The sequence below is a fragment of the Vombatus ursinus genome, unplaced genomic scaffold (assembly GCF_900497805.2).
Source record: "Vombatus ursinus unplaced genomic scaffold, bare-nosed wombat genome assembly UNPS02014813.1, whole genome shotgun sequence".
Lineage (NCBI taxonomy): Eukaryota > Metazoa > Chordata > Mammalia > Diprotodontia > Vombatidae > Vombatus > Vombatus ursinus.
The window spans coordinates 19,829,848-19,855,770 of record NW_020954591.1 but is presented as its reverse complement, the minus strand read 5'-3'; the positions used below and the strand labels follow the sequence as shown (position 1 = coordinate 19,855,770).

At 39.7% G+C, this 25,923-nt stretch overlaps 1 protein-coding gene across 3 annotated transcripts in view; it reads right to left on the bottom strand.

Moving 5' to 3' along the window:
- ZDHHC20 (zinc finger DHHC-type containing 20) overlaps positions 1–1,167 on the bottom strand; it is a 90,000-nt gene extending 88,833 nt beyond the window's left edge. Inside the window, exon 1 of one of the 3 annotated variants that reach the window (XM_027877693.1) lies at positions 764–1,167. In XM_027877693.1, coding sequence (XP_027733494.1) covers positions 764–1,112 — 349 coding nt within the window. In that variant the 5' untranslated portion in view covers positions 1,113–1,167. The remainder of the gene's footprint in view (positions 1–763) is intronic. The other 2 variants (XM_027877692.1, XM_027877691.1) reach the window with 2 other exon arrangements.
- Between the last annotated feature and the right edge of the window lie 24,756 nt (positions 1,168–25,923).

Here is a 25,923-nt window from a genome sequence, read left to right as displayed (position 1 = left end):
AGAGAAGAGAAGAGAAGAGAAGAGAAGAGAAGAGAAGAGAAGAGAAGGCATTTATTAAGACTTACTATGTGCCTGACACTGCGCTGAGGTCTGGTATACAACGCTAGAGAAAGGAAGAGGGAAAGAGAAAGAGGAAGAAAAAAGAGAGGGAGTGAACATTTTTTAAGCACTTGCAATGTGCCAGGCACTGTGCTCAGAGATGGTAATGCAAAAACAACAATCTGTATCCTCAAGGAGCATACAGGGGACGATAAAAACATAAAGGGGAACTGGAAGCGGGGAATAGGAGATGCGCCGAAAGAACCTCGGGCCGTAGCTCTTGAGGAGGACCCCTCTGGTGTCGTTCATTCATTCCTTCCTTCCTTCAACCCACCCTTCTCCGCCCAGACCGAGTCTATTTCAGTATCCCGCAGGAAGGCTCCAGGAGATTCCCGGGACGCGCTCCGGGCTGGAGCTTCCGTAAGAGTAACAACGAGGGTGAAGATGATGATGGTAACGGTAACAACCACTCCCCATTCCTAGCCCGAGGACGAATCATCCCCCCCCACCCCCAGCCCTCCTCCCTCTAGCATAAAAGACTCGGAAACAGCCCCCAAATTTAAGCCAGGGTGAGAAGACAAATCTCCAATTCCATAAAAGCTCAGCAGGGTGGGGGTGGGGATGGAGGTGGGGGCCGAGTTTCTTTCCTCCTTGGGGTGTGGGGGTCGCCCTCCTCCTCTTCCGTCCCCCCCCCCCGCCCCCGACCCTCGGCCCCGGTACTCACAGAGGCAAAGCTCCACCACAAAGGTGTAGTAGGACCAGCAGATGACCACGGCGATGAAGAGCACCGGCACCCAGGCCGCGGTCCACTGGCAGCAGCGGAGCAGCCTCCAGGGCGTCATACTGGGCTGGCAAGCCCGGGGGTGCGTCCCGCCGCGGACCTGCAGCTGCGGAAGCCTGGCAGCCTGCAGCTGCTCCCCCTTGTCCTCGTCCTCGTCCTCCTCGGTGGCGGGAGCCCCTTCTCCTTCCTCTTCTTTTTCTTCCTCCTCCTCCTCTTCCTCCTCGGCTGTTGTCGTAGACGGCGTGGCCCTTCCTCGCACTGACCTCTTACCCCGCCCTCCTCCACACCCCATTCCAGTCCCGGCCGCCGCAAGCTCCAGCTGGTCTGCGCGCCTGCCACTGCAGGCTGGGGGTGGGGTGGGGCTAGGGTCAAGGCCCGGGCCGGGGTGGCCTCTGGTGGGAGGGGGGAGGAGGGGGAGAAAGAGAAAGAGACTGGGGGTAGGGGCGAAGATAGGAGACGGGGAGGGGAGGGGCCCCGCGCGAAGGGAGAGGGCGGGGCCTGAGGGAGGCGGGGCCTGCGGGGAGAGGAGGGCGGTGAGCGCGGGGGGGAGCCGCGGCAGTCTAGGGGTGGGCTGGGGTGGGAGACCACGGGTCCTGTGCTGCGGCTAGGTCAGAATGCTCGGGAGACCCGCTCCGTTGGGTCTTAGGGTCGCATTCCTGCCCCTCGCTCCACGTCCCCAACCCCAGTGCCCAGCTCAGTGTTGTCCTGCACATAAGCGCTCGAAGAAGGTTTGTTGAATTGAATTGGTGTACGTGCTCATCTTTGGGGGGAGCACCGCCCTCTGCAAGGAGTAACCCGTGACCTCTGAGAACATTCACTGTATATCACAAATACATCCCGAGGGTACCTCTTCTTACTTAACTGTTTTCAAAGATCCTTCTTTCTGTAGAGAGTGGAAATGGAGATCTGAAGGACAGAAGAAAGTAGTTGTGGATTTGGGGTGGGATAGGGGGAACATTATAAGGAAAGTTTTAAAACTCTTGTCAGCTTGAGTCCCCTAATTCAAATTGTAACTCAGGAGGCAAGAAGATCAGCAAATTGAAACATGACTAAAATCTTGCAGATTGGCCTTGATGGAGGGAGAACTAGAACCTCCCAAATCTGATTATTTTTAGTGCTGGAAAGTCCTGAAGAGTAGGCTGTGCCTGTTACCAAAACAGAAAATTCTAGGGAACACAGGGATGACATCATAATACAATGACAGAAGTAGGTAAGGAGATATTCCAAACAGTATTTATGTAACACTCCTGTAGTGTAGTTTGTAAACTATTTCTACTTTATTTAGCCTTTGCCTACTTCACCACTTCCCTCTCCTGTATCCATTTGGTGGCTGAGTCTTCAGGTCATTTTTTTATCATATATCCACTACTTCTCGATTCATGTAGCCAGGACCCCATCATCTCTCTTTCCTATTGCAGTAGCCTCCTGGCTGGTCTCCCAACTTCTAGTGTGTCCTTTCTTTACACAGTTGCCAAATTGTTATTTCGAAAATATATATCTATCTGACTGCATCATACACAGCCCCCCATCTTCAGGGGCTCCCTATTGCTTCTAGGATAAAATAAAAAATCTTCAATATAACATTTAAAGTCTTTCACAATTTAGTTCTCACTTACCTTTCCAGGCTTATTTCATATCACTCCCCTTCCCATACTCTTTGCTGCAGTCAAACTGTTCTGGTAGCTCTCTTCCTCACGTGAAACATTCTATCTAATACATATCTAGAATATACTCTCTTCACCTTTGCCTTATTGAATCTCTCCTTTCCCTAAAAACAAAACTCAGGTGACAACTCCCATACTGGTCTTTTCCTGATCCTTTTGGTTATTAGCACTTTCTCCTTCTTAAAATTGCCTTGAATACATTTTATATTTGCTTATATACATCTATCTTCTTCCCTAGAATATAAGCTCCATGAAGACAGAAGTTGTTTTGTTTTTGACTTACCATTCTCAGGAACCGGTGCAGTGCCTTATTCACAGTAACCCTTATTTAATAAGTGTTTGTTGAATTGAATCTTCATGAAGCAGACCTTCATTTTCCTGTGATATCAGAGGGCAAATAGCTCACTGTTAGTTCTGGCTACATTCTAAATACTGTGAATATAAGAGAGCAGGTGATGATAGCGGGAGGGCAGATTGGGGGAGGGAGTAATCAGAAGCAAACACTTGTAAGGAGGGACAGGGAGAGAATAGAATAAATGGGTTGGGGGAGATAGGATGAAGGGAAATATAGTTAGTTTTTCACAACATGACTACTATGGAAGTGTTTTGCATGACTACACATGTATAACCTGTATTGAGTTGCTTGCCTTCTTAATGAGGGTGAGTGGGGAGGGAGGAAGGGAGAAAATTTGGATTGAGTTGCTTGCCTTCTTAATGAGGGTGAGTGGGGAGGGAGGACGGGAGAAAATTTGGAACCCAAAGCTTTAAAAATAAATGTTAAAAATTGTTTTCACATGCAGCTGGGAAATAAGATATACAGGCAATGGGGTATAGAAATCTATCCTGCCCTACAGGAAAATAGAAGGGGAAAGCGGGGAGATACAAGGGAGGGCAGATTAGGGGAAGGGGTATTCAGAATGCTTGCCATCTTGGGATGGGGGAAGGGACAAGATGGGGAAAAAATTTGGAACTCAAAATTTTGTGGAAGCGAATGTTGAAAACTAAAAATAAATTAATAAGAAAACAAATAAAACAAAGGAAATGTGAGTTGTCTAGAGCCAAGTCTAGAGCCCTTTCCATGCTACATGTTCAAACAGATTGTTTGTGCCCACTCTGTTATAGTGCCTTCCAAGCTCGTATTGGACTAATCAGCCATAGTCATACATACTGTACCTTGACCCCAACATTGTGATGTCATTGGCCCTCTTTCAGTACGAAGGACCAACAACAATCCATCTGTAAAATCTGTAAAGTCTTCCAAACTTACCTCCATTGGTCTTCTGAAATGTGACTTTCTCCTTGAACCCTTCCCTGAAGCACCCTACCCTGAGCTCATAGTTAGAGTTGGAAAGGACCCTAGAGGTCCATGAGCCCAACTTTTACAAATGGAAGAAATTAATGAGGAAACTCTTATGGTACTTATTACCCCCAATAGACTCGTAGGCTCAAAGAAATTTAGAATTGGAAGGGAGCTTAGAGATCAACTAATCCAACACCTTTATTTTACAGAAGAGAAAACTGAGGCCCAAAGAGGGAGTGACTGAAAATTTTATAAATGTGGTTTGTGGCAGAGCTGGGTAAAGAGCCCAGAACTCTTGATTTCTACAGCAGTTCTGTTTTTACTGCCATGCTACCTCCATCCTATGGCACATTTTATGTCTTTGTATTTTCATTATTTGCATATATAAACTATTTTGCTTGAAGGGTTGTAGGCTCCCTAAGGGCAGGGGTAGTATCTTATTTCATATTTCATCTGTGTTGCTTTGCACAAATGTTTGTTCAATGAGTGAACTCACTCACTATGAAAATTATGTTTAAAAGCAGGAACTGATACTTGTCTTCTCTCTCTGTCTGCCGCCCATGCTGTCCTAGCAATAGTTTCTCTCCTATTAAATCCTTCCCAACTTTTACTTCCTTGATCTTTCCTTCCCCAAGGAGAGTAATAGGGAGAGCCTAGCATCAACAAAATAGTTACAGCCTATGTAGATTTAGCCCTCCTAGACTTTACTCAAATGATTCCTAGTATCTAGAACGCCCTCCCTCTACTCCCCAATCTTCTTAATGAAAGCCTACCCATTTTCTACCTAGAAGAACTTATGACAACTGAGGCAAAATTTTGCTTTGTCCTTTGAAGTATTCTTATATTCTGGACCTTCCAGTGTGTTAAGGCAGCTGGTGGTGCAGTGAATGGAGCACCCTGGCCTGGAGTCAGGAAAACAAGAATTCAAATCCAGCCTCAGATACTTACTACCTGTAAAATGAGAATAATGATAGAACCTACTTCCTAGGGTCATTGTAAGGATCCAATGAAATAATATATATTTTTAAAGTACTTGGCACAATGCTTGAGGTGCTATAGAAATGCTGATTCCCATCTCTTAAGTCCCAGCTCACAGTCAGTAATTTCGTTTCTTATTTAAACCTCACACTGCAGTGGTCTACATCTAGATTGTTCCCTTGCAGTTTTATCACACTCATTATAATACAACTCTTATACATATAATTTTATATAATGCAACTTTCATTTATACAACTCTTTCAGGTTTGCAAACTTTACAAACATTATCTCATTCTATAGAATAGTTCTTTCTGGATATATTTAACCCCCCTCCCCATTAGACTTTAAGCTGCATGAGAGTAGGGATTATGTCTTACATAATTTTTAAAAAATTTCCCAATTACCTAGATTAGTATTCCACACATAGGTTTTACTTAAAGGCCCCAAGGACCAATAATCTCCCAAGTGTTAATAACCCTTCTACTAATGTGTATCACTATTCCTCTTTAATTTAGCTGATGGTCAGTCTTCCAGAGTCTTTGTGGCCAAAAAATTCATCACCCCATGATCTACTTGGTAATAATCCTCTCTCGAACTTAGGTAAGTTGGTGCTTAGGTAACAGCCATGCAGTTCATCTCAAGGTCTCTCTGAAGAGCTTTAGTATTGATTTTGAGATATAGAAGACACTAGTCCATCCTCAGAGCCTTTCCAGCATGGCAGGATTGGCCAGAACTTGTACTCTAGCGGCACAGAGAACCCAAGTTCACCTTCCATGCCATGATAAAGCATCAAGGAAGAGCTAAATAATGAATCCTTAACATACCATTTGTAGGACTACAGAATTATGGAATCTTCCACTGGGAAGAGTCCCTGAAAGGCCATATGGTCCACATCCTATCTGAAGCATGAATCTCACCTTTAGTTACTCAGTGGAAATAGCACTTGGATACAAAGTACTTAGAGACAAAGGACCTAAACTGACATTCCAGCTCAACAACTTACTACCTGTGTGACCCTGGGTAACTCACTCAACCTCTTTGGCCCTCAGTTTCCTCACTTGTAAAACAAAGGAATCATACTAATTGACTTCTAAGGTCCCTTCCAGTTCTTTAATTTATGATGCGATGATCCATGAATTCCTACCAATAATCAATCAGCCTCTGCTTGAAGACCTCCAGTTATGAGGATTATTATTTCTCAAGGCATCTTATTCCATGCTAGATTGCCCTAATTGTTAGGAATTTCAGCCAACCTATAACAGCTGGTATTGGTCCTGATTCTGAGAGCCAGGCAAAATAAGTCTAATTCCTCTTCAATAAGACAAACCTTCCAATAATTTAAGACAGTTATCATCTTCCCTATTACAGCTTTACTTCTGCAGACTAAACATCACCAATTTCTTCCATCCATTTTCCTATGACTTGGCTTCCAAGATTTTCCTCACCATCTTAGTAACCCTCTTTTGTGCCTGTTCAAGACTACTAATTTTCTTTCCAAAATATGGTACCTAGAATTTAATGCAGCATTCAGATGTATTCTGATCCAAGTAGAAGATAGCAAAAGTACCTCATTTTGGACACAACCTGTCTGTTAATGCAATCTATAAAAGCATTGGGGCAGCTAGATAGCACAGTGGATAAAGTATAGGGCCTGGAGTCAGGAAGACCCGAGTTCAAATCCAGCCTCAGACACTTACTGTGTGACTCACAACAAGTCATTTAACTCTGCTTGCCTCAGTTTCTTCATCTGCAAAATGAGCTGGAGAAGGAAATGGCAAACTACTTCAGTATCTTTGGCAAGAAAATTCCAAATGGGGTCACAAAGAGTCAGACATGACTGAACAACAGCATCATAGATTAACTTTCTTTTTTTTTTTGCAATATTATACTTTTGATTAATATAGAATTTAGAGTTTATTAAAATGGGATAGTCCTTTGCCCTATTAGAATGTGAGCTCCTCAAGAACAGATACCGTGTTTTTGCCTTTTGTTTATCCCTTGTACAGAGAAAGTATTTAATAAATGCTTATTGATTGAATGATAGTAAAATAATTTTTTTTTTGCTCACATTAACTACTATTGGAATGTATTGGAAAACATGATTCAAAAGTAAAAAATGAAAAAACTTGTAGACCATATAGAACCCTCATACTATATATATCTTGAACACTTCTTCAAGAAGAGAGCCAGGATATAAAAACAGAAGGCATTAATAAAATTTAAAAAAATAAAATAAATCTAAAATTGCTATGAAAAATAATAATTTTGGGGCAGCTAGCTGGCGAAGTGGATAGAGCACCGGCCCTGGAATCAGGAAAGACTTGACTTCAAATCTGGCCTCAGACACTTGACACTTAATAGTTATGTGACCCTGGACAAGTCACTTAACCCCATTGCCTATCCCTTCACCCCCCCCCAAAAAAATAAAAGAAAAATGAGCAATTTTTCTAAAAAAAAGTCAGTAGGCAGTATATGTGATGAACACCAAATAAAAAGAAAACAAACATTCCAATATTCCAATAGACTGGAAATGAATGATTTTCAAATCAGCTATTTGCATAGAATCACACCATAGAGTTCTTTAAGTAAACATAAAAATCAGTATCATATTAGAAGAAAGAATAACAATGAGAAGATTTGACAAGGCAATTCCAACCATACCAATTTAAACAAATTGTTGACAACTTAAAATGAGAATGACTAACAAACAGATGTTAACATAGACTGTCATCATTTCTTCAGGAACTTTAATCAATGTAAATCAATTGCCACAATAAAAATTGACACCTTAGGCAGCAAACATTTGATTTCCTTGCCAAACATAGAGACTTGACAGCCAAGGGCAACAGCAATTTAGAACATAAATTTATTTGTAAAATCTTTTGAGGGAGGATGGTGGCAGAGTATAAATATTATTACATTATAAAACAGTAAGAATCAGTGGGAGAAAAAAGAAACAAGTTTACAGGTAACTTCACAAGAGACTCAGTTAAGCCCCATCAAAGTCTACCAAAGACCTTCATTCAGGTTGATATCTATCAGCCTCCAGGGCCTTTATTTCATTTTTTACCTTTTGCTCCAATAAGTCTCTGATTATAATAGTTAAGGAGTTACTGGTTTCTTCTTGGAGGGATCTCTAGATTTGGAATATTTTTTGATGCTGGTCAGTGAGAGAATTTTTTTTTTTGTCCTTGGTTTTTGTTTTTTATTTATTGATCTCTAGCACTTTAGTTCCTGAATTGGGAGCTTTGTGCCAAGGTCAGGCTCTGTCTCATGCTGTAATTTTTAGTGGTCAGCTTTGTTTGGTCTTAACTCTTGGTTTCCCTAGATTCCTGTGTTGACTTTCATCTCTTACAGTTAGGCCTTTCTGATCTTTAAGGGTCAGAATGTTGTATCATCAGGCTCCTCTTTGGCATCTAAGGACACTATTAGGGACCTCAAAGTACATCACACTAGTCCCTGATTCCTCCCTGCTGCCTCTTCCTGAGGCTTCCAAGTTGTTCACCCTGGAGCTTTCTAACCCTTGTGAAGCTTTCTGATTTCTCTAGAGCTTTCTGGGAGTAACCTGCACTCTTGCTACCTTGAGAAACAGAGCATTACAGGCCACATAAATCTCACCTCTGGTCACTCTCAAAGGCTATCTTGTACTGATGTTGTCTTTGCTAGTGAGGATACCTTTCCTATTGCCTGTGGGCTTCTGGCTGACTTTTTGTACAGTTTTGGGGTATAAGAAATAACTTGCTATAGTTTCTTGATGCATTTCTTTTTAAAAATTTATTATTTATTTTTAACATTTTTTTAAAACGGAGTTCCAAATTCTTTTCCTCCCACCCCTCCCCCACCTACTGAGATGGCAAGCAAAATAATATCAATTATACATGTAAAATCATGCAAAACATATTTCCATATTAGCTATATTGCAAAATAACAACAGCAGCAACAACAATAAAATAAAGCCAAAAAAATAAAGCAAGAAAATTATGCTTCAATTTGTACTCAGAGTTCATCAGTTCTTTCTCTGGACATGGATAGCAATTTTCATCGTGAGTCCTTTGGAATTGTCTTGGATCATTGTATTGATCGGAGTAGCCGAGTCTTTCACAGTTGATCACCATTACAACATTGTTGTTATTGTGCACAGTGATCTCCTGATTCTTTTCCCTTCATGTGATGTACAATCCAATATAGGCTCTACATATACATTCATGTTAAACATATTTTCCTATTAGTCATGATGTAAAGAACAATTAGAACTAATTCTATGAGAATGAAGCAATAAAACAAGACAACAAAGGAAAAGGAAAGCAAATAGTATGCTTCTATCTGCATTCAGACTCCATATTTCTTTCTCTGGGTGTGGATAGCGATTTCCATCATGAATCTTTTGGAGTTGTCTTGGATGCTTGTGTTGCTGTGAAGAGTCAAGTCTATCAAAGTCAGTCATTCCATAACGTAGCTGTTACTGTGTACAACGTTCTCCTAGTTCTACTCGTTTCACTCTGCATCAGTTCATGTGAGTCTTTCCAAGTTTTTTTGAAGTCTGCATGCTCATCATTTCTTATAGCACAATAGTATTCCATTATATTCATATACCACAATTTGTTCAGCTATTCCCCAACTGATGGACATCCCCTCAATTTCCGATTCTTTGCCACCACAAAAAGAGCTGCTATAAATATTTTTGTGCATGTGGGTCCTTTTCCCGTTTTTATGATCTCTTTGAGACACAGTCCTAGAAGTGGTATTGCTGGGTCAAAGAGTATGCACAATTTTATAGCCCTTTGGGTATAGTTCCAAATTGCTCTCCAAAATGATTGGATCATTTCACAACTCCACCAACAATGTATTAGTGTTCCACTCATCGTTTCTTATAGCTCAACAGTACTCCATCATAATCATATGCTGCAACTTGTTCAGCTGTTCCACAGTTAATGAGCATCTCCTCAATTTCTAATTCTTTGCCACCATGAAAAGAACTTCTATAAGTATTTTTGTACATATAGGTCCTTTTCCTTTTCCTTTGAACTCTTTGGGATACAGACTTAGTAGTGGTATTGCTAGGTCAAAGAGTATGCAGAATTTTATAGCCCTTTGGGCCTAGTTCCAAATTGTTCTCCAGAATGGTCGGACCAGTTCACTACTCCACCAACAGTTTGTTAGTGTGCTTATTTTTCCCTCATCTCCTCCAGAATTTGTCATTTCTGATAGGTGTGAGGTGGTGGTACCTCAGAGTTGTTTTAATTTGCCTTTCTCTAACTGATAGTGATTTAGAGCAGTTTTTCATATGGCCATAGATAGCTTTGATTTCTTCTGAAAACTTCCTCTTTATATCCTTTGACCATTTATCAATTGGGGAATGATTCTTATTTTTAGAAATTTGACTCAGTTCTATACTCAGTAAATATTTGAGAAATGAGGGCTTTATCAGAGAAACTTGCCGTAAATTTTTTATATTACTGCATTGTCTGTGGTACCTTTGAAGAAAATGTAGTTTCCTTGATTATCTTGTTTAATTTTTGCTTTTGCTTTGTCTGAGATGATGATAGTTTTTGTGTTTGTTCAGTTGTTTTTAGTCATGTCTGATTCTTTGTGACCCTTCTTGGAGTTTTCTTGGCAAAGATACTGAAATTGTTTGACATTTCCTTTTCTAGCTCATTTTACAAATGAGGGAACTGAGGCAAACAGGGTTAAGTGACTTGCCCAGTGTCACACAGCTAGTAAGTGTGTGAGGCCAGATTTGAACTCAGGAGGATGAGTTATCCTGACTATAGTCCTGGCACTCTATTCACTATGCCATCTAGCTGCCCTTTTTAACTTAAGATGAAGCATAATATATTCTGCTCCAACCCTTTATTTTAATTCTGTGTGTATCTTGCTGTTTCAAGTAGATCTCTTGTAAACAACATGTTATTAGATTCTGGTTTCTAATCCATTTTGCTATCCGCTTCTGTTTTATGGGTGATCTCATCTCATTCACATTCACAGTTATGATTACCAACTATGCATTTCCCTCTATCCTATTTTCTTCTGTTTATCCTTCTCTCTCTCTCTCTCTTTTTATTCTGTCCCTCCTCAAAAGTTTGTTTTGGTTCTGTTGACAGCCACCTTTCCTTTTATCCCCTCCCCTCCTCCCACTTCTCTTATCTCCTTCCCCTTCTATTTCCTTATTGGGTAAGTTACATTTCTATACACAGCTGGGTGTGTACATATATTCTTCCCTCTTTGAACCAATTTTGATGAGAGTGAGGTTCTTTGCTGCCACCCCCCCACTTCCTCCTCTACTATAAAAGCTCTTCTTTGCCTACCTCTTTTATGTGAGAAAAATTTCCCCATTCTATCTCTGCCTTTCCCCTTCTCCAAGTGCATCCCTCTTTCTCAGCTCTTCTAGTTTAAGAGCTCCTGATCTTGAGCTACAGGTAGCAAGAGGTCATCTAGTCCAACCTCTTCATTTGTATTTGATGAAACTGAGGCCCAAGTGACTTGTTCTAAGTCACACAAATTCTAAGTGGCAAATTTGGGATTTAAACTTAAACTTGTGATGCCAAGTTTAACACTCTTTTCCACTGTACACTGCAGAGCCTAATATTCCATTACACTCTTAACCACATTTGTATAGCCAGCCCCCAAATGAGGGGCATCCACTTCGTTTCCAGTTTTGTTTGTGAATATTTTGGTATATATTCCAAAGAGTATGGTGGAAGGGATGGGCAGATCTGGAACTTCGACAGGAAAGGGAGGTGGAGAGTGTGGCATGGGAGAGGGACATGAGAGAATAGATGACTTACCCCAAACACACAAGTTCTAAGTTCTTTGACCTCAAATCCAGGTCTCTATTACACCTCATTGCCACCTCCGGCTCATGTGCCAAGTCTTAAAACAGAAGTTCTTAACCTTTTTTTTGTATCTTGGACCTCTTTGTCAGTCTGCTGAAGCCCATGAACCCCTCCCAGAAGAATGTTGGGGTTTTTTTGTTTGTTTGTTTGTTTTTAATTTTAATTTTTAGGCAATTGGGATTAAGTGACTTGCCCAGGGTCACACAGCTAGTGTCAAGTGTTTGGTCTGAGACCGGATTTGAACTCAGGTCCTCCTGACTTCAGGGCTGGTGCTCTATCCGCTGTGCCATTTAGCTGCCCCCGAGAAGAATGTTTTTAAATGCATAAAATAAAATACAAAAGAATATACACACACACATACACACATTTATATATATATAATATACATTATATACATATGATATATAGTTACATGTATATAATATATACATACATAAATATGTGTATGGATGTATATATGGATGGGTATATGTATATGTATGTGTGTGTGTGTGTGTGTGTGTACATGCTGTGTAGCCAGAGCAGGCTACATCCCCAGAGTGGGACAGTGTTGCTCACTTTCCAACATTATCCAAAGGGTGATGGTCCTATTCACCCACCATGGGATCCAAGCTGGTTGGGGAATGTACTCCCTACCCACACCCACCCCTTAATTCCTGTGGGTTTGAGAAATAGATTTGGGATTTTTGTCTGTTGTTTGTCCTTTTCGCTTATAGGTACGGTCAGTGAAATCCTCTAACCCAGGAGTTTGACATGGCAATTTTGGAGGCTGGATCCCTGGCTAGATGTTGCTGTCAGTCCAGTGTGGAGTGGAAGGAGGACTGAGAGGCCAGAATACCAGGATTCAAGCCCCAGGGGCTTTGGACTTGGAATTTGATGTGACCATGATTTATAGGAACTGAATTAAACTGTGAACCTAATCTATCTTCCTTCTAAAGAGACTGAGGTGGTGAAAAGGGAAAATTATGCCCTCCAGGTGTTGGGAGAATGTTTGCATTTTTCTTTTCCCTAGACCTTTGAGGGAAATATTCCTTTGTAAAAGCTAATCTGTTAAGTGGCTGAATGGATTGAGAGTGCCCAGGACGCATAAAATTGTGAGAACATCACCTGCAGAGTCTCGAGCCAATGGTTGAGAGACTAGACACCCAAAGGTCCCTTCAAGGGTATAAGAGAGCTCCAGGGGAGGGGTGAAATGTAATATACCTGGCCTTCAGGCAACAGAAACCAGAGTTGTCACTATTACATGTATAATCCTTGTTCTTCACTATTAGAGAGAAACACATTGCAAATTACTGCTGTTGACTATGTTCTGGAATGGAATATGAAACAGCTAGCTGTGTGTGTCTCCTCATTTCTCACCTGGCTGTACTACCTTGGATCTTCTCTGGCTGACTTCTCAACCATGCTGCACTCCAGGTTCTGTCCCCAGGCACCAACTCTCCCTGCCCCCCCATTTCAGCTTTTTGTGTGTTGTCTTCTCCCATTAGGTGGTAAACTCCTTCAGGACAAAGACTGTCTTTTTCTTTTTATCTAGCACTAAGCGCAGTGTTGTCTGGCACATAATAAGTACTTAATAAATGTTTATTGATTTAATAAATGATTTTTGGTTAATAAATGATTGATTGTTTGTACGACCTAAGAAAAGGATGAATCCCATGTGATCCTCTGGGTGTTTCTCAATGCTAAGAAAATGTTGAACCTAACCCAACATGCAAGATACCCTTACTTTGTGAAACCGGCTTTTCTCTGGAATGGAATTAAGTGCTGAAGCTCTTCTGTACAGTTGGACTTTTTCCACTGATGAATAATTCTAACTTTTCTGCCTCATAATTTCCAGTGCTCTGTTTGAATCTCCCTTATGTCTATGTTCCTGTTGGATTTAGAGAAAGGCTTTTAATTTTGGTGGTTTGATTTACTTTGCTAAGGTTGCCTTTTATTTAGAAAACAGTTAAGGGAATTCTGAAGATTAAAGTGTTGTTATGTGAACCTGTAGCAAGAGCTTGGAAAACACTTGGGTTTGCCCTTCCTGGTAGGCTAGACAGAGTATGTGCAGATAGGCCTTCTCTGCTTCTAGTTGACCATGTGGGAACTTTGGGGCTGCTTTTAGCCACGTGGTGACCTATTGTAAAAGGACTTGGGTATTTTAGTATGATGTAGTAGACCTTGAATGAACCCTTGATCAATGAATGCCTCCTGAGAGGCATCTGGTAGTGCAATAGATAGAATGCTGAGCCAGAAATCAGTAAGGACCTGAGTTAAAATATGGATTTATATACTTACTAGCTGTGTGACCTTGGACAAGTCATTTAACCTCTGTTTGCCTCAGTTTCCTCAACTGTAAAATAGGAATAATAACAAAACCTACCTCTCAGGGTTGTTGTGAGGCTCAAAGGACATAATATTATAAAAAAAGCACTTACCATAGTGCCTGGCATATAGTAGAACTTATATAAATGTCTGTTCCTTCACTTTTCTTTTTTCTCCCTTTCCTCTTGCTGGTGCTTTCTTAGCAGTGGCTTTTGGCAGTGGCACAATGTTATCCTGGTGAGGTGTGAGAAGGGTTGTCTGTCTCTATTCTAGTATTATAGTGACCCCACTACCTCTTCCTATGTCGAGTATGAACTCACCTAGGAGGGCTCAAAAGATTAACAAAGATGGCAGAATAGGAGGAAGCATTACAGCACAGCTTCCCCTACAACTACTCCAGCAAAGACCAGACCCATCAATCTTCAGGAAACCTAAGGAAAAACTAGAATGGTACATTTTTTCATTCCAAGATCACAAATTCAGCCCATAGATAAATTACCAGGGCAAGAACTATGGAAGGAAGTGGGCCAGCAATGCAGAGACAATCAGAGTAGGATCTTGAGCTCATCCCTCAGGCTCAGACTAAGGCTAGTCCAAATTACTGTCCCTCAGGCCATAATGGGCTCAGATTAAGGATAGACCAGCAACTCTGTCTTAATTTGTTAGTGAGCCAGTGGGTATGAGAATGAGAAGCCTAATCCTCCTAATTAGAGGCCAGACTTCCTCAGAATTGTACCCTGTCCAAAAACTGCAATAGTTGGGTACAGGACAGGGAGTTGTATAGGATTCCAATCTGTGTGGGTCCAACTGAATGGTCTCTCTATGTGCTATACACCCCTATTACATGTCGAATGAATGAATTCAACTACTTAAAATTATTTAGGAGAGGCAACATAAAGCTTTATCAAGTAGATATAACACATAAAAGTATATTTCAGTTTCCTATTTGAATTGAATTATGACTAGTCAAGAGAGAAAAAGACACTCAGGGAAGAGAGAGGAAAAGAAGAAGATGAAGGGAGATAATAAAAAAACTAAGGGGGAGATATTCAGATTCACAAGGGATATAGAGGGAAAGAAAATTCCTAGGCAAAGAAGAAAAAGATAGGAGTGGGAAATGAAAAATGGAAGAGACAACGTAAAGTAGGAGAGACTTGTATCAACTTCATCCCTGATCCCCACCCATTCCATTTCACCCTCACCCAATCCACGGTCTTAATGATTCCTCTCTACTCCTACTACAGAATTCACCAAAATTGGCCTCCTAAGGACATCAATGTTTTCATACCCCAAAGATCTATTCCCCAACTCATTTGAAGCAACCTTGATTACTCCTTTTCTTTTCTTTTTTGCTGATATATAGTATAGTGTATATTACCTAGGGGATACTTAGTATATTCAACAAGCTGCCAAGTACAAGCTCACTGTACTAGGTCCTGAGCATACAAAGACAAAATTAACATAGTATCTGTCCTTAAGAACTTATATTTTTAGCATCTCTTCTTGGCACATTTCTTCATCTTGCACAGGTCCCCAAAGGATAGCTGACTTTTCTACTCAGCATTTTAGAGGCAAATAATCCCAAGGGGCTGCATGTCTAGCCTTGTAGCTCCTGAGGCTGTATTGGTATGTTCTCCATCAATAATCAGCTGGTTGCCTCAATTAGTTTAGAATAAGGTATTTACAGAGATGATGTGGCAGAAATAGTTGGTATGAATCATTCCTTCCCCACCTTCCAAACCTAATGTAATCTCCCATAAATATGCACAATATCCACAGGGAGGGTGGGCTTAAATTTGAAGTACAGTAGTTGTGAGGCACCTGTGAAAAGAACATGTATGACAAAGGGCTATCTTCCAACTTCTGACCCAGGAAGTCATTTTTCTCCCTTTTTGGGGTCTCTTAAAGTTCTTCTTATGTGTGGCTCTTTATTGGGTGGGCCACTAGTTCAGCCTCCTGGGATCTGTACCTTTCTTGAATTAATAGCCCACACTCCTCTCTGCCTTGAATTGTCATACTCCCTAAATCTGCCACAATACTTGGCTGTCTTTCTTTGAGTTTCTTTCTTTCCTTCTTTTAATTAACAAGCATTTATATTCTCTCTCTTCTACCTCCCTGCCTCCACTGTTAGGTGAAAAAAAAACCCAACAAAAAAAACCCCAAATAGGACCCTTGTAACAAATATGCCTAGTCAAGCAAAACAAATTCCCAAGTTGGCCATGTCCAAAAAAGTGTGTCCCATTCTACACTTTGACTCCATTACCTCTCTTTCTGTCAAGAGGTTGATAACATTCTTTATCACTGGTATTCTGGAATCACTGAGTTGGTAAGACATCTTAAATCTTTCAAATGTGTTCCTTTTGACAATGTTATGTAAATTGTTATTCTGGTTCTGCTTATTTCACTCTTTATCAGTTCATACAGGTCTTCCAAGTTTCTGTGAAATTATCCTTTTTCTTTTCTCCTCTTCCCTCCCCTCCCCTCTTCTCTCCTTTCCTCTCTCTTCTTCTTCTCCCCTCCCCTTCCCTCTTCTCCCTTCCTTCCTTTCTCCTCCTTTTCTCTCCTCTCCTTTCCCCTTCTCTCCCTCCCCTCCTTTTTCTCCTCTCCTCTCCTCTCTTTACCTTCCCTCCTCTTCCTCTCCCTTTTGCTTTTCCTTCCTCACCTTTCCTTTTTCTCTTCTTCCCTCCTCTGTGTTCCTTCCTTCCCTTCCTTTTTCTTATACCACAATAATATTTCATTATATTCCCACACTATAATTTAGTTAGCTATTACTTGATTGAGAGGCACCCCCTTAGATTTCAGTTCTTTGCTACCAAAAAGTTGCTATAAATATTTTTGTACATAATGGATTCATTTTCTCTTTCTTTGATCTCTTTGAGGTATAAGCCTAGCAGTGGTATTGTTGGGACAAAGGGTATGCACAGTTTAGTAAAATTAGGGATTTAGTTCCAAATTGCTTTCCAGACTTGCTGAACAAATTCACAGCTCCCTCAGAATATCAGTGTGCCTGTTTTCCAAGTCTCTCCAACATTTATCATTTTCCTTCATTGACAACTTTGCCAATTTGATTATTTGAAGTAGAACCCTAGAGTTACTTTAATTTGCACTTTTTTAAGTTATCAGTGATTTGGAGCATTTGATCATATTGTTGTTGGTAGCTTAGATTTCTTCCCTTGAGAATGCTGCTTCATAGCCTTTTATCATTTAGGAAATAGTTCTTATTCTTATACATTTGAATCAGTTCCTTTTATATGTTAGAAATGAGATCTTCATCTGAGAAACTTGCTGCAAATTTTTTTTCCCCTAGTTAACTTTCCCTTCTAATCTTAGTTGTACTGGTTTTGTTTGTGTAAAAAAAAAAAGTCAATTTTAATCTTCTGTGATCTTTTCTATTCCTCAATTGATTGTGAATTCTTTCTCTATCCATACATTTGAAAGGTAATTTCTTCATAGTGAAGTCATGCATCCATTTGGACCTCACTTTGGTGTATGTTGTGAATGTTGATCTAAACCTAATTTCCAGTTTGTTTTTTTTAAGCAGGGTGTGTGTGTGTGTGTGTGTGTGTGTGTGTGTGTGTGTGTGTGAATATTGAGTCCTTACCCTAGTAACCAAGTTTTTTGAGTTTATTGAATATTTGGCTGCTGCTTTCTTTGTTATGTACCTAATCTGTTACCACTGATGGACCTATTTTTTAACCAGTACCAGATTGATGTGATGATTACTGCTTAGTAATAGTATAGTTTGGGATTTGATACTGTTAGGTCCCCTTCCTTCTCACTTTTTAAAAAATTGGTTTTTTTTAAGATTATTGATTTTTAGTTCCTATAGATGAATTTCATAATTATTTTTTTCTAGTTCTATAAAATAATCCCTTAGTAGTTTCATTGATATATTGCTCTATATGTAAATTAATTTAGGTAGTATTGTCATTTTATGATATTGGCTTTGTCTACCCATGAGCAGTTAATATTTTTCTAATCATTTAGATATTTATTTTATTTCTGTGGGGAGTTTTGTAGTTGTATTCATATTGTTCCTATGTATATCTTGGTAGGTAAACTCCAAAGAATTTATTCATTCTGTAGTTGAAATTTCTCTTTTTATCTCTTCCTGCTGGGTTTTGTTTATAATATATAGAAATGCTGATGATTTGTGTGGATTTATTTTATATCCCATAAGTTTGCTCAAGTTATTATTTTAATTAATTTTTAGTAGACTCTTTAGGGTTTTCTAGTAAACCATAATATTATTTGCAGAAAGTTATATTTTTTTTTCCTCTTTGCCTATGCCCATTCTCTGGATTTGTCTTTCTTGTTTTTTTGCTATAACTAGCATTTCTAATATTATGTCAAATGGTGGTGGTGATAATGAAAATCTTTGCTTTACCCCCAACCTTATTGGAAAGTCTTGGTTTTAGATAGATACTTACTATATTAAAGAAAAGTTCAATTATTCTTATGTTTTCTAGCATTTTTTAACAGAAATGAGCATTGTATTTTTTTAGAAGCCTTTTCTGTATCTATTGATATAATTATGATTTTTGTTAATCTTATTATTAAAATAGTCTAGTATGGTCATAGTTTTCTCTTTATTGAATCAATTCTGGATTCCTGGTCATTGTGTATAATCTTTGTGATGTGTTGCTGTAGCTTATTTGCTAATATTTCATTTTAAAATCTTACATTAATGTTCATTAGGGATTTGGTATATAGTTTCCTTTTTCTATTTTGAACCATTGCTTAGGAATCAAGACTATATTTGTATCATAGAATTTGGTAGGATTCCTTCTTTTCTTATTTTTGCAAACAGTTTATGTAATATTAGAATTAATTATTCTTTGAATGTTTGATAGAATTTGCTTATAAATCCATCTGGTTCCTGGGTTTTTTTCTTTGAGGTTGGCTGTCTTTCCCCATCTGTTGCAGATATTTCCACTGCTATTGGCCTCTGTAGTTCTGTTGGCTACTGCTACTGGTACCATTCACCTTGGACTGAAGATAAGACCTCTGAGTTCTTCCGGATCTTCTAAACTCATAAGGTCAATTCCTGGACATATTCCTCTTGAAGTTGCTGCTTGGTCACCTAATCAGGGAAACAAATACAAAAGAAATAGAAATAGTCATTTGTTTGTGGCCTATTTCAAAGCCAAGAACGAGAGAGAGAGAGAGAGAGAGAGAGAGAGAGAGAGAGAGAGAGAGAGAGATAGGTGACAGGCAGACAGGCAGACAGGCAGGCTGGCAGAGACAGAGATAGTCATCAGTTCTTTGGGTTCTGTAGCCAAAAAGTACCAGTCCTTTAGTCAAGCATGACTGGAAATAAGTTTTATCAAAGGTTCTATGTGATTTCTTGGACTGAAACCAGGCAGGGAATATCTTTGAATGCTTTAAAGACTATGCCATTCCTCCCCCCATCTCCACCCTGCCCCCATTCTACCCTTATTATGCTTTATTATGCTTTCTACTGAGGGATTGCAACAGGTACAAAGATAAGTAAATACACAGATAAGTAAAACATATTTGCTGAATGAGTAAGTGAATGTACAATATACGCTATCACTTTTTCATTTCTAAGGTAACCACCTATTGCCTCCTTTCTTCCTTTCTTTGATAGAAAAGAGCTTTATCTCATTAGTTTTAGAGTCCTTTGCAAAGTGTTTCTCTGATGGTAGATGTTTATACAGATCCCTGCCTCTTCATCACCATCCTAGGACCCATTCTGTCCTAGCATCCCATATGAAGCCAGAGGCAAGTGTTCCATTACTCCATGACTTTTCCAGTCTAAAGGTCAAATGTTTTGACCAGCATTGAATTAAAACCATTATCCTATGCTCTTAGGCATTTCCCTTTGTCTCCACTGCCGCCATTGAATGTTTCTAAATCTGGCAACTTTTCCTCTACCTCTTCCTTGCAACTAAGACTTAGTTATCAAAAGAAGGTTTATTTGCAAGAAGGGGAGGGTTAATTCATAAATAAGGCAAATGGTACAAAAAATTGGAGTGCTGAAAAATAATCTGACTGGGGAATTACTGACTGAGTGCCCCTCCCACCCCCCCTCCCCACCCCCAGCCAATTCCTGAGTCTGAAATAGTATTTCTTAGGCCATATCCCCTCATTGGCCTAGGGCACTCATCCATCATTCTCTTATCAGAAGCAAATTCCTGTTTTGCCTAAGATGTTCCTTCCTTCTTGGTGTCTTTGCCCAGAAGAATGCCCCAAACTATCATTGGCTCTATCTATTTTCTGGTTACATACATTTAGAGCCTTCAGTAGGGCACTGTCTCAAGGTCAACAAGATTTAATTGCTGCAAAGCTTTCCATAATTCCTGGTTTCGGTGGTTCTATACCACTTTTTTATTATGTATACAAGGATAACACCTGGCATCATAGATAAGTTCTTTTTTGTCCAACTTGTTAGCTACCCTTAATTAAATCAGGGGACATTCTACTCTTGATGCAATTTGGGGTTGCTGGGAACCCCAAAATGTCAAGGTACAGGGCTGTATCTGCCTGGAAAGAATTCATGTACTTAGACCTTCCAGTGAAGTGACAAGGTTTTGTAATGCCAATAGAGGGGGGGGGGATTCTTAGGGAATCTACAACTTAATGGGGGTGAATCTGATGCTTATATAAAACAGGACAATGAAAGGATCTGGATGGGATTAAGGAGTGGTAAGTAGTCTGGGCCAGGTGCAACAGGGAAAGGAATATTAAGCAGTTTGAGGTGGGCCAAGACCAACAGTGAAAGGACTGTCTAGTAAGCTAAAGAGACAGTCTTTTCATCACCACCCTGAGAAGTCTTCACAGGTTATATCTCATTCAGAGGTAACAGAGAATTGGAGATTGGGGCAGGGTCAAAGCCCCAGTGCAAAGACAGTTGAAAGGATTATGACCTCAAGTGACAGCCTGGGCCGCGTAGGAAAGTTCAGGGAAAGTTGGGGGTAGGGGGGTGGGAGGGTTTCCGGGGCCTATACCTTGTCACCATCACCCCATTACTCTGATACTCTTATTTCCTCCCAACTAATTACTGCATGCAAAGGTCCCAAAACTTAGATCTGAAGCCATCAGCATCCTGGAACTTCCAAAACAAAGAGAGCATGTCAGAAATGAGGGAAGGAGTTAGAAATGGAGGAAGGATGGGAAGCCATTTTTGGAGCTGTCACACTGCCCCATTTTGGAAAACTGTTATACCAGTACTCCAATTTAGATTCAGATTTGAAAGCCTACAGTTTTCCACTTTTGTTTCCAGACAGTTGTAAAAAACATATATATTTGAATAAAACTTTTTTGGAATGTAAGTCTTGCACATGGGTTTCCTTTTCCTCTCCCGACTGAGGGCATGGGTTCTCGTATAATCATCTGTTTGGAGAGGCATTTGCCACTAACTGAAAGAATTAAAAAGGATAGCAGAAACTAATCTGGTTACCTTATTTTCAAATTCCTTTAACTCAAGGATCTCTAGTTTCAATTGTTATGGTGAATGGCCCTAATTTAGATGTCAAGTAGCACAACATTCCCAATCTAGAAGTCATCCTAGAGCCTCAGTGGCCTGCTGACTACATTTTAAGTCATCAAGGGCATACTGTGAAGGTCTCAGAAAAATAAAAATGATGCCTGCCTATCCCTCTGTTTAAATTGTTAGCTGTTGCTTGATGGGACTGTTTCCACACACATCCCCTTTCCTCCTGTGCATCAGGCAATTACTCTAAGATTTGCCTATTCTCTAAGTTGTTTAAAAGTCCTGATTTTTGTAGTACCTTAAAAGCTGCCTCACACTTGACATAGAATTATGATGATTCCTAACAGTGTCTTATTTGTTTTATAGCAGGGTTTAGGTAGAAATAAAAACTAAAGGAAGAGGTTCTCACTCCTCTTCTGGCCCCCACCTTTGGAATCTGGGGATTTCTGGCCAGATGCAGCCACACCTTTTTCCTCACACAGGTTCCTTTTCCTTAGTCATGACCTTCAACTCAGCTTTCTCTGCATATGTGTGTGGGAAAGAGAAAGAGTGAATCAGGAAATGTGTCAGCACCCCACATTTGTCCCAGATAGCAAATTGTGCTCTGGCTTATTTTATCCTGAGGGTAGAAATACCCAGAATCTATATTATTTTATTTTATTTTTTTGGGAGTGGTATTTATTAAAACAAATCGCTAAATAAAAATCATAAGATTTTCTCTAAATTGTTTTTTATTTGCTTTATTATTATTATTATTATTATTATTTTGCTCAAGAACCTCTAGTCATGGACAGGGGGAAAAATTTCTTCTATTCTGACATTAAGACAGGGAAGATTTGTCCTCTTGCTCTCTTGATCCTTATGTACCACAAGCCATCCACTGGTTCTTTTTCTCTTGCATTCTCTCTCCCCACTTTCCCATCTCTAGGTTCACAATTAAGGATATACATGTATAAAACACTGTTAGGACTTGCCATAATTCTATGTCAAGTGTGAGACAGCTTTTTAGCTTCTACAAAAATCAGGACTTTTTTTTTAATGAGGCAGTTGGGGTTAAGTGACCTGCCCAGAGTCACACAGCTAGGAAGTATTATGTGTCTGAGATCAGATTTGAACTCAAGTCCTCCTGACTCCAGGGCTGGTGTTCTACCCACTGCACCACCTAGCTGCCCTCAAAATCAGAACTTTTAAACAATTTAGAGAATAGAGAAGTCTTGAGTAAATGTTTGATGCACAGGAGGAAACAAGGTGTGTGTGGAAAATTAATATACTCAGCTGGCTTTTCATAGATCTCAACTCTAGTTTGTCCTACCCACCACCTCTTCTTAGGAGTTTGAAAAGACAGATAAAGACAATGAGTGCAGAGAGCTCAAACTGCTTTGATCCCTTAGTCTTAATCCCCATTCAAAATGCCTGCAGGATATTCTCTCTCTCTCTCTCATTCTTGGCTTTGAAATAGGAAGACTGCTTTGAGCTGCTTCTATGAAGCAAGGCCTTAGCTTATGGGTTTTAGGTTGGAGAAATTTTATTTTTTTATATTTCTAGAGAAACTAAAGGGGATTAAAAAAAATGCATCTACCATGCATTTAACCATGAATAAAAAAGAAAGATAAAGGTAGTTAGTTCAGCAAAAGTAATTAATACATTAACCAAGTGAGACAGTATTATACATGAAAATTTCTATACCCATAGTCCTCTATTCCTTCAAGGAAGGGAGAAAGGTGCATTTTCCTTCTTTCTTTGGTGGGGACAAACACACCATGTGTCTTTCAGTTGAATTGGGAGGGTACTTGAATTTTATTTCTTTTGAAATGGTAGTATTCCGGATTGTAAACAAAAATGTGGCACTTCTTGCGTGTACTAAATAACTGCTGTGGATGAATGAAGAGCAAATTGTTGCTGTTCTAGAGGAGAGGAGGAAAGGGCTGGAGAAATGCATCTTCAGTTTATCAGAGGAAATGAAGTCCTTGAAAGAATGGAAGAACTTCAAGGAGAAAACAAAGGAAAAAGGTTGTTAATATGCAAAAGAGTATTCTCACCTGTATAAGGAGATTGGTGTAACTCAGAAAAGGAAGGGGAGAAGGATGACCAGACATTTATATTTGGTGCTAAGTAATAGGTATGTAGTTTTTCCTGAGGGTTAGGGTAGGGGAAAGGAGATGTACTGTCTCAGGAGGAAACAGATTTTAGTACTATAAAGAATGATGATATACATTTGCAAGTGCCATCATAAGACAAGTCATTTGACCTTATGGTCAAAGGAAGAAGAGATAAGTAAGGAGCTTAATTACTCCCTGCTGAGGAGTAAATTGATGCAACCTAAAATAAATGTAGAAAACTGTCTTTCCACTGTCTTTCCAGAGCATATATCATGATGGAGAGATTCCTGAGACTTCTTACACCTGACTCATCATGTGGGGACAAATTATAATTGTCAGATGGAACTTTGAAAGTATTACTGAGGACTATGAAATCTGAGGCAAGAAACTCAAGCCCTTAGGGTTCATAGGCAATGTTTTCATTACTCTTGCTAATTGAAGGCAAGGACTTCAGAAGAGAAAGATGGATTTGGATAATGAAAGGCTAGCTAAGAACATGGTCATTGAGAATTGAGTTTGGATTTGTGAATTACAGCTTAAAATGATGGGCTAAGGATGGAGTCCACCTATAGTGGGCCAGTAAATATAAATTTTCCTAGGTCTTACAAATCTAATCAAGAAAGCTTTAAACTGATAAAGAAGGGAGGAGGAGAAAACTGCCTATGTATAACTGCCATACCAAATACCATAAACAGTCATGGCCAAGAGGATAATAGAAGAAGAAAAATAGCAGAAAAGAGGACCAGTAATTCACAAGGAACAATATTCCAGAAGAGAACCAGAAATAAAAGCCATAGCCTGGCTTTTGGCTCTAGACAAATATACATATTATGAACAATAAATGAGAAATAAAGATTCTAAAGGAAGAAAGCAAATTTAACTTTATTGGTATCCACAAGACTTGGTAGAATGGGACTTATGTCTAGAATATTTTTCAGAAAAGATATACTTTTGGATTGGAAAGAGTAGAGAAAAAAATGGTTAATAATTGCATGTCGTTAGATACATGAAATGCCCTCAATGAATTCAAGTCAATAGTTCCAGTCAAACTAAATCCAAGTGAGGTAAAAGAATTGGCCATTATGATTACTGAGCCACTCTCACCAAGGAGAAGAGGAGCCACAGAATCAAAGATGAGCAATTGTACAGAATTTCCAAAAAACAGAAGAGCAAAAATCAGCAAACTAGAGGCCAGTGATTTGAACTTCATTCCCAGCAATCAATCAACCAATGAACATTTATTAAATGTCTACTCTGTGCCAGACCCAATGCTAAGAACTGGGGATTAAAAAAGAGGCAAAAGATAGCCCTGAAGGAGGTTACGATCTAATGGGGGAGACAACATGCAAACAAATATATGTAGCAGTAGAGAGAATGTAGGCCTCAGGTGTAGGGAGGCCTACCAGTGTCATGAAGGGTCTGTTATTGTGTGACTCGAAGGGAGGCAGAAGAGACATCTCTGGCCTTTTCTCCTTCCACCCTTCTCCAAGGGAGACTTTCATTTGTACCAGGAGGGGAAGCAAGAGGTTGGGGCTGGAGGCCACTCTGCTCTCCTCAGAGAAAGGGATACCAGGCTAGAAATATATTGGCCTGCTCCCTCAAAGATTGTTAGTCTAGGGCATGTCATCAAGTTACATCTAACTTCTGATCACTTTGTGATTTCTGGGAGGAAGAGTTACCCTAAGCTCTATGTCCAAAGTTTGACCCCCTTTCTACCAAAACTCAGTTCCATGATGAACACACATAGAAAATAACAAAAAAGCTCCCATCTTCTATCTTCCATCTTCCCTCCTGAAGCTGGAAGCCAGGAGTGGCAAAAGATGGCATGTCTTGTTGGTGGAACTGTCAGGAAGCCAATGTCACTGAATCAAAGACTAGATGTTGGAGAGTAAAGTATGAGAAGACTGGAAAGTTAGGTGAAAGCTAGGTTATGAAGGACTCTGAGTGCCAAACAGCAAAATTCTAGAGTGTATTATTAAAGGAATGGTTTGTCCACATATAGAAAGGAAACTATGAACAAGCATAGTTTCAACATGGTCAAACTAGATTATCCACAATCTCTTTTTTGACAAAGACATGTCCATTAGAACTAGATGGGTAACTCAGAGAAATTCTGTAAACATAGTATCTCTAGATTTTTACAAAGATTTCATTGTTTTTGTGGACAAGATGGAACAATAAGGGCTACATGATTTGGAACTGGTTAAACAGACACACAGATCCAAAGAGTAGTCATTCATAGGTCAGTGTCAACTTTGAAGAGGTCTCCAGTGTAATGCCTCAGGGATCTGTCCTTAGCCCAGGGACTGTTCAATATTCTTATTAAGGATAAAATCAGAGATTGTATGCTTGTGAAATTTGTAGATGGGGCAAACTAGAAGGGATATCTAACACACTGGATGAGAGAGTTAGCATTTGAAAAGAGTTTGATGAACTAAAATTTTGTGCTGAATCTGATAAGATGAA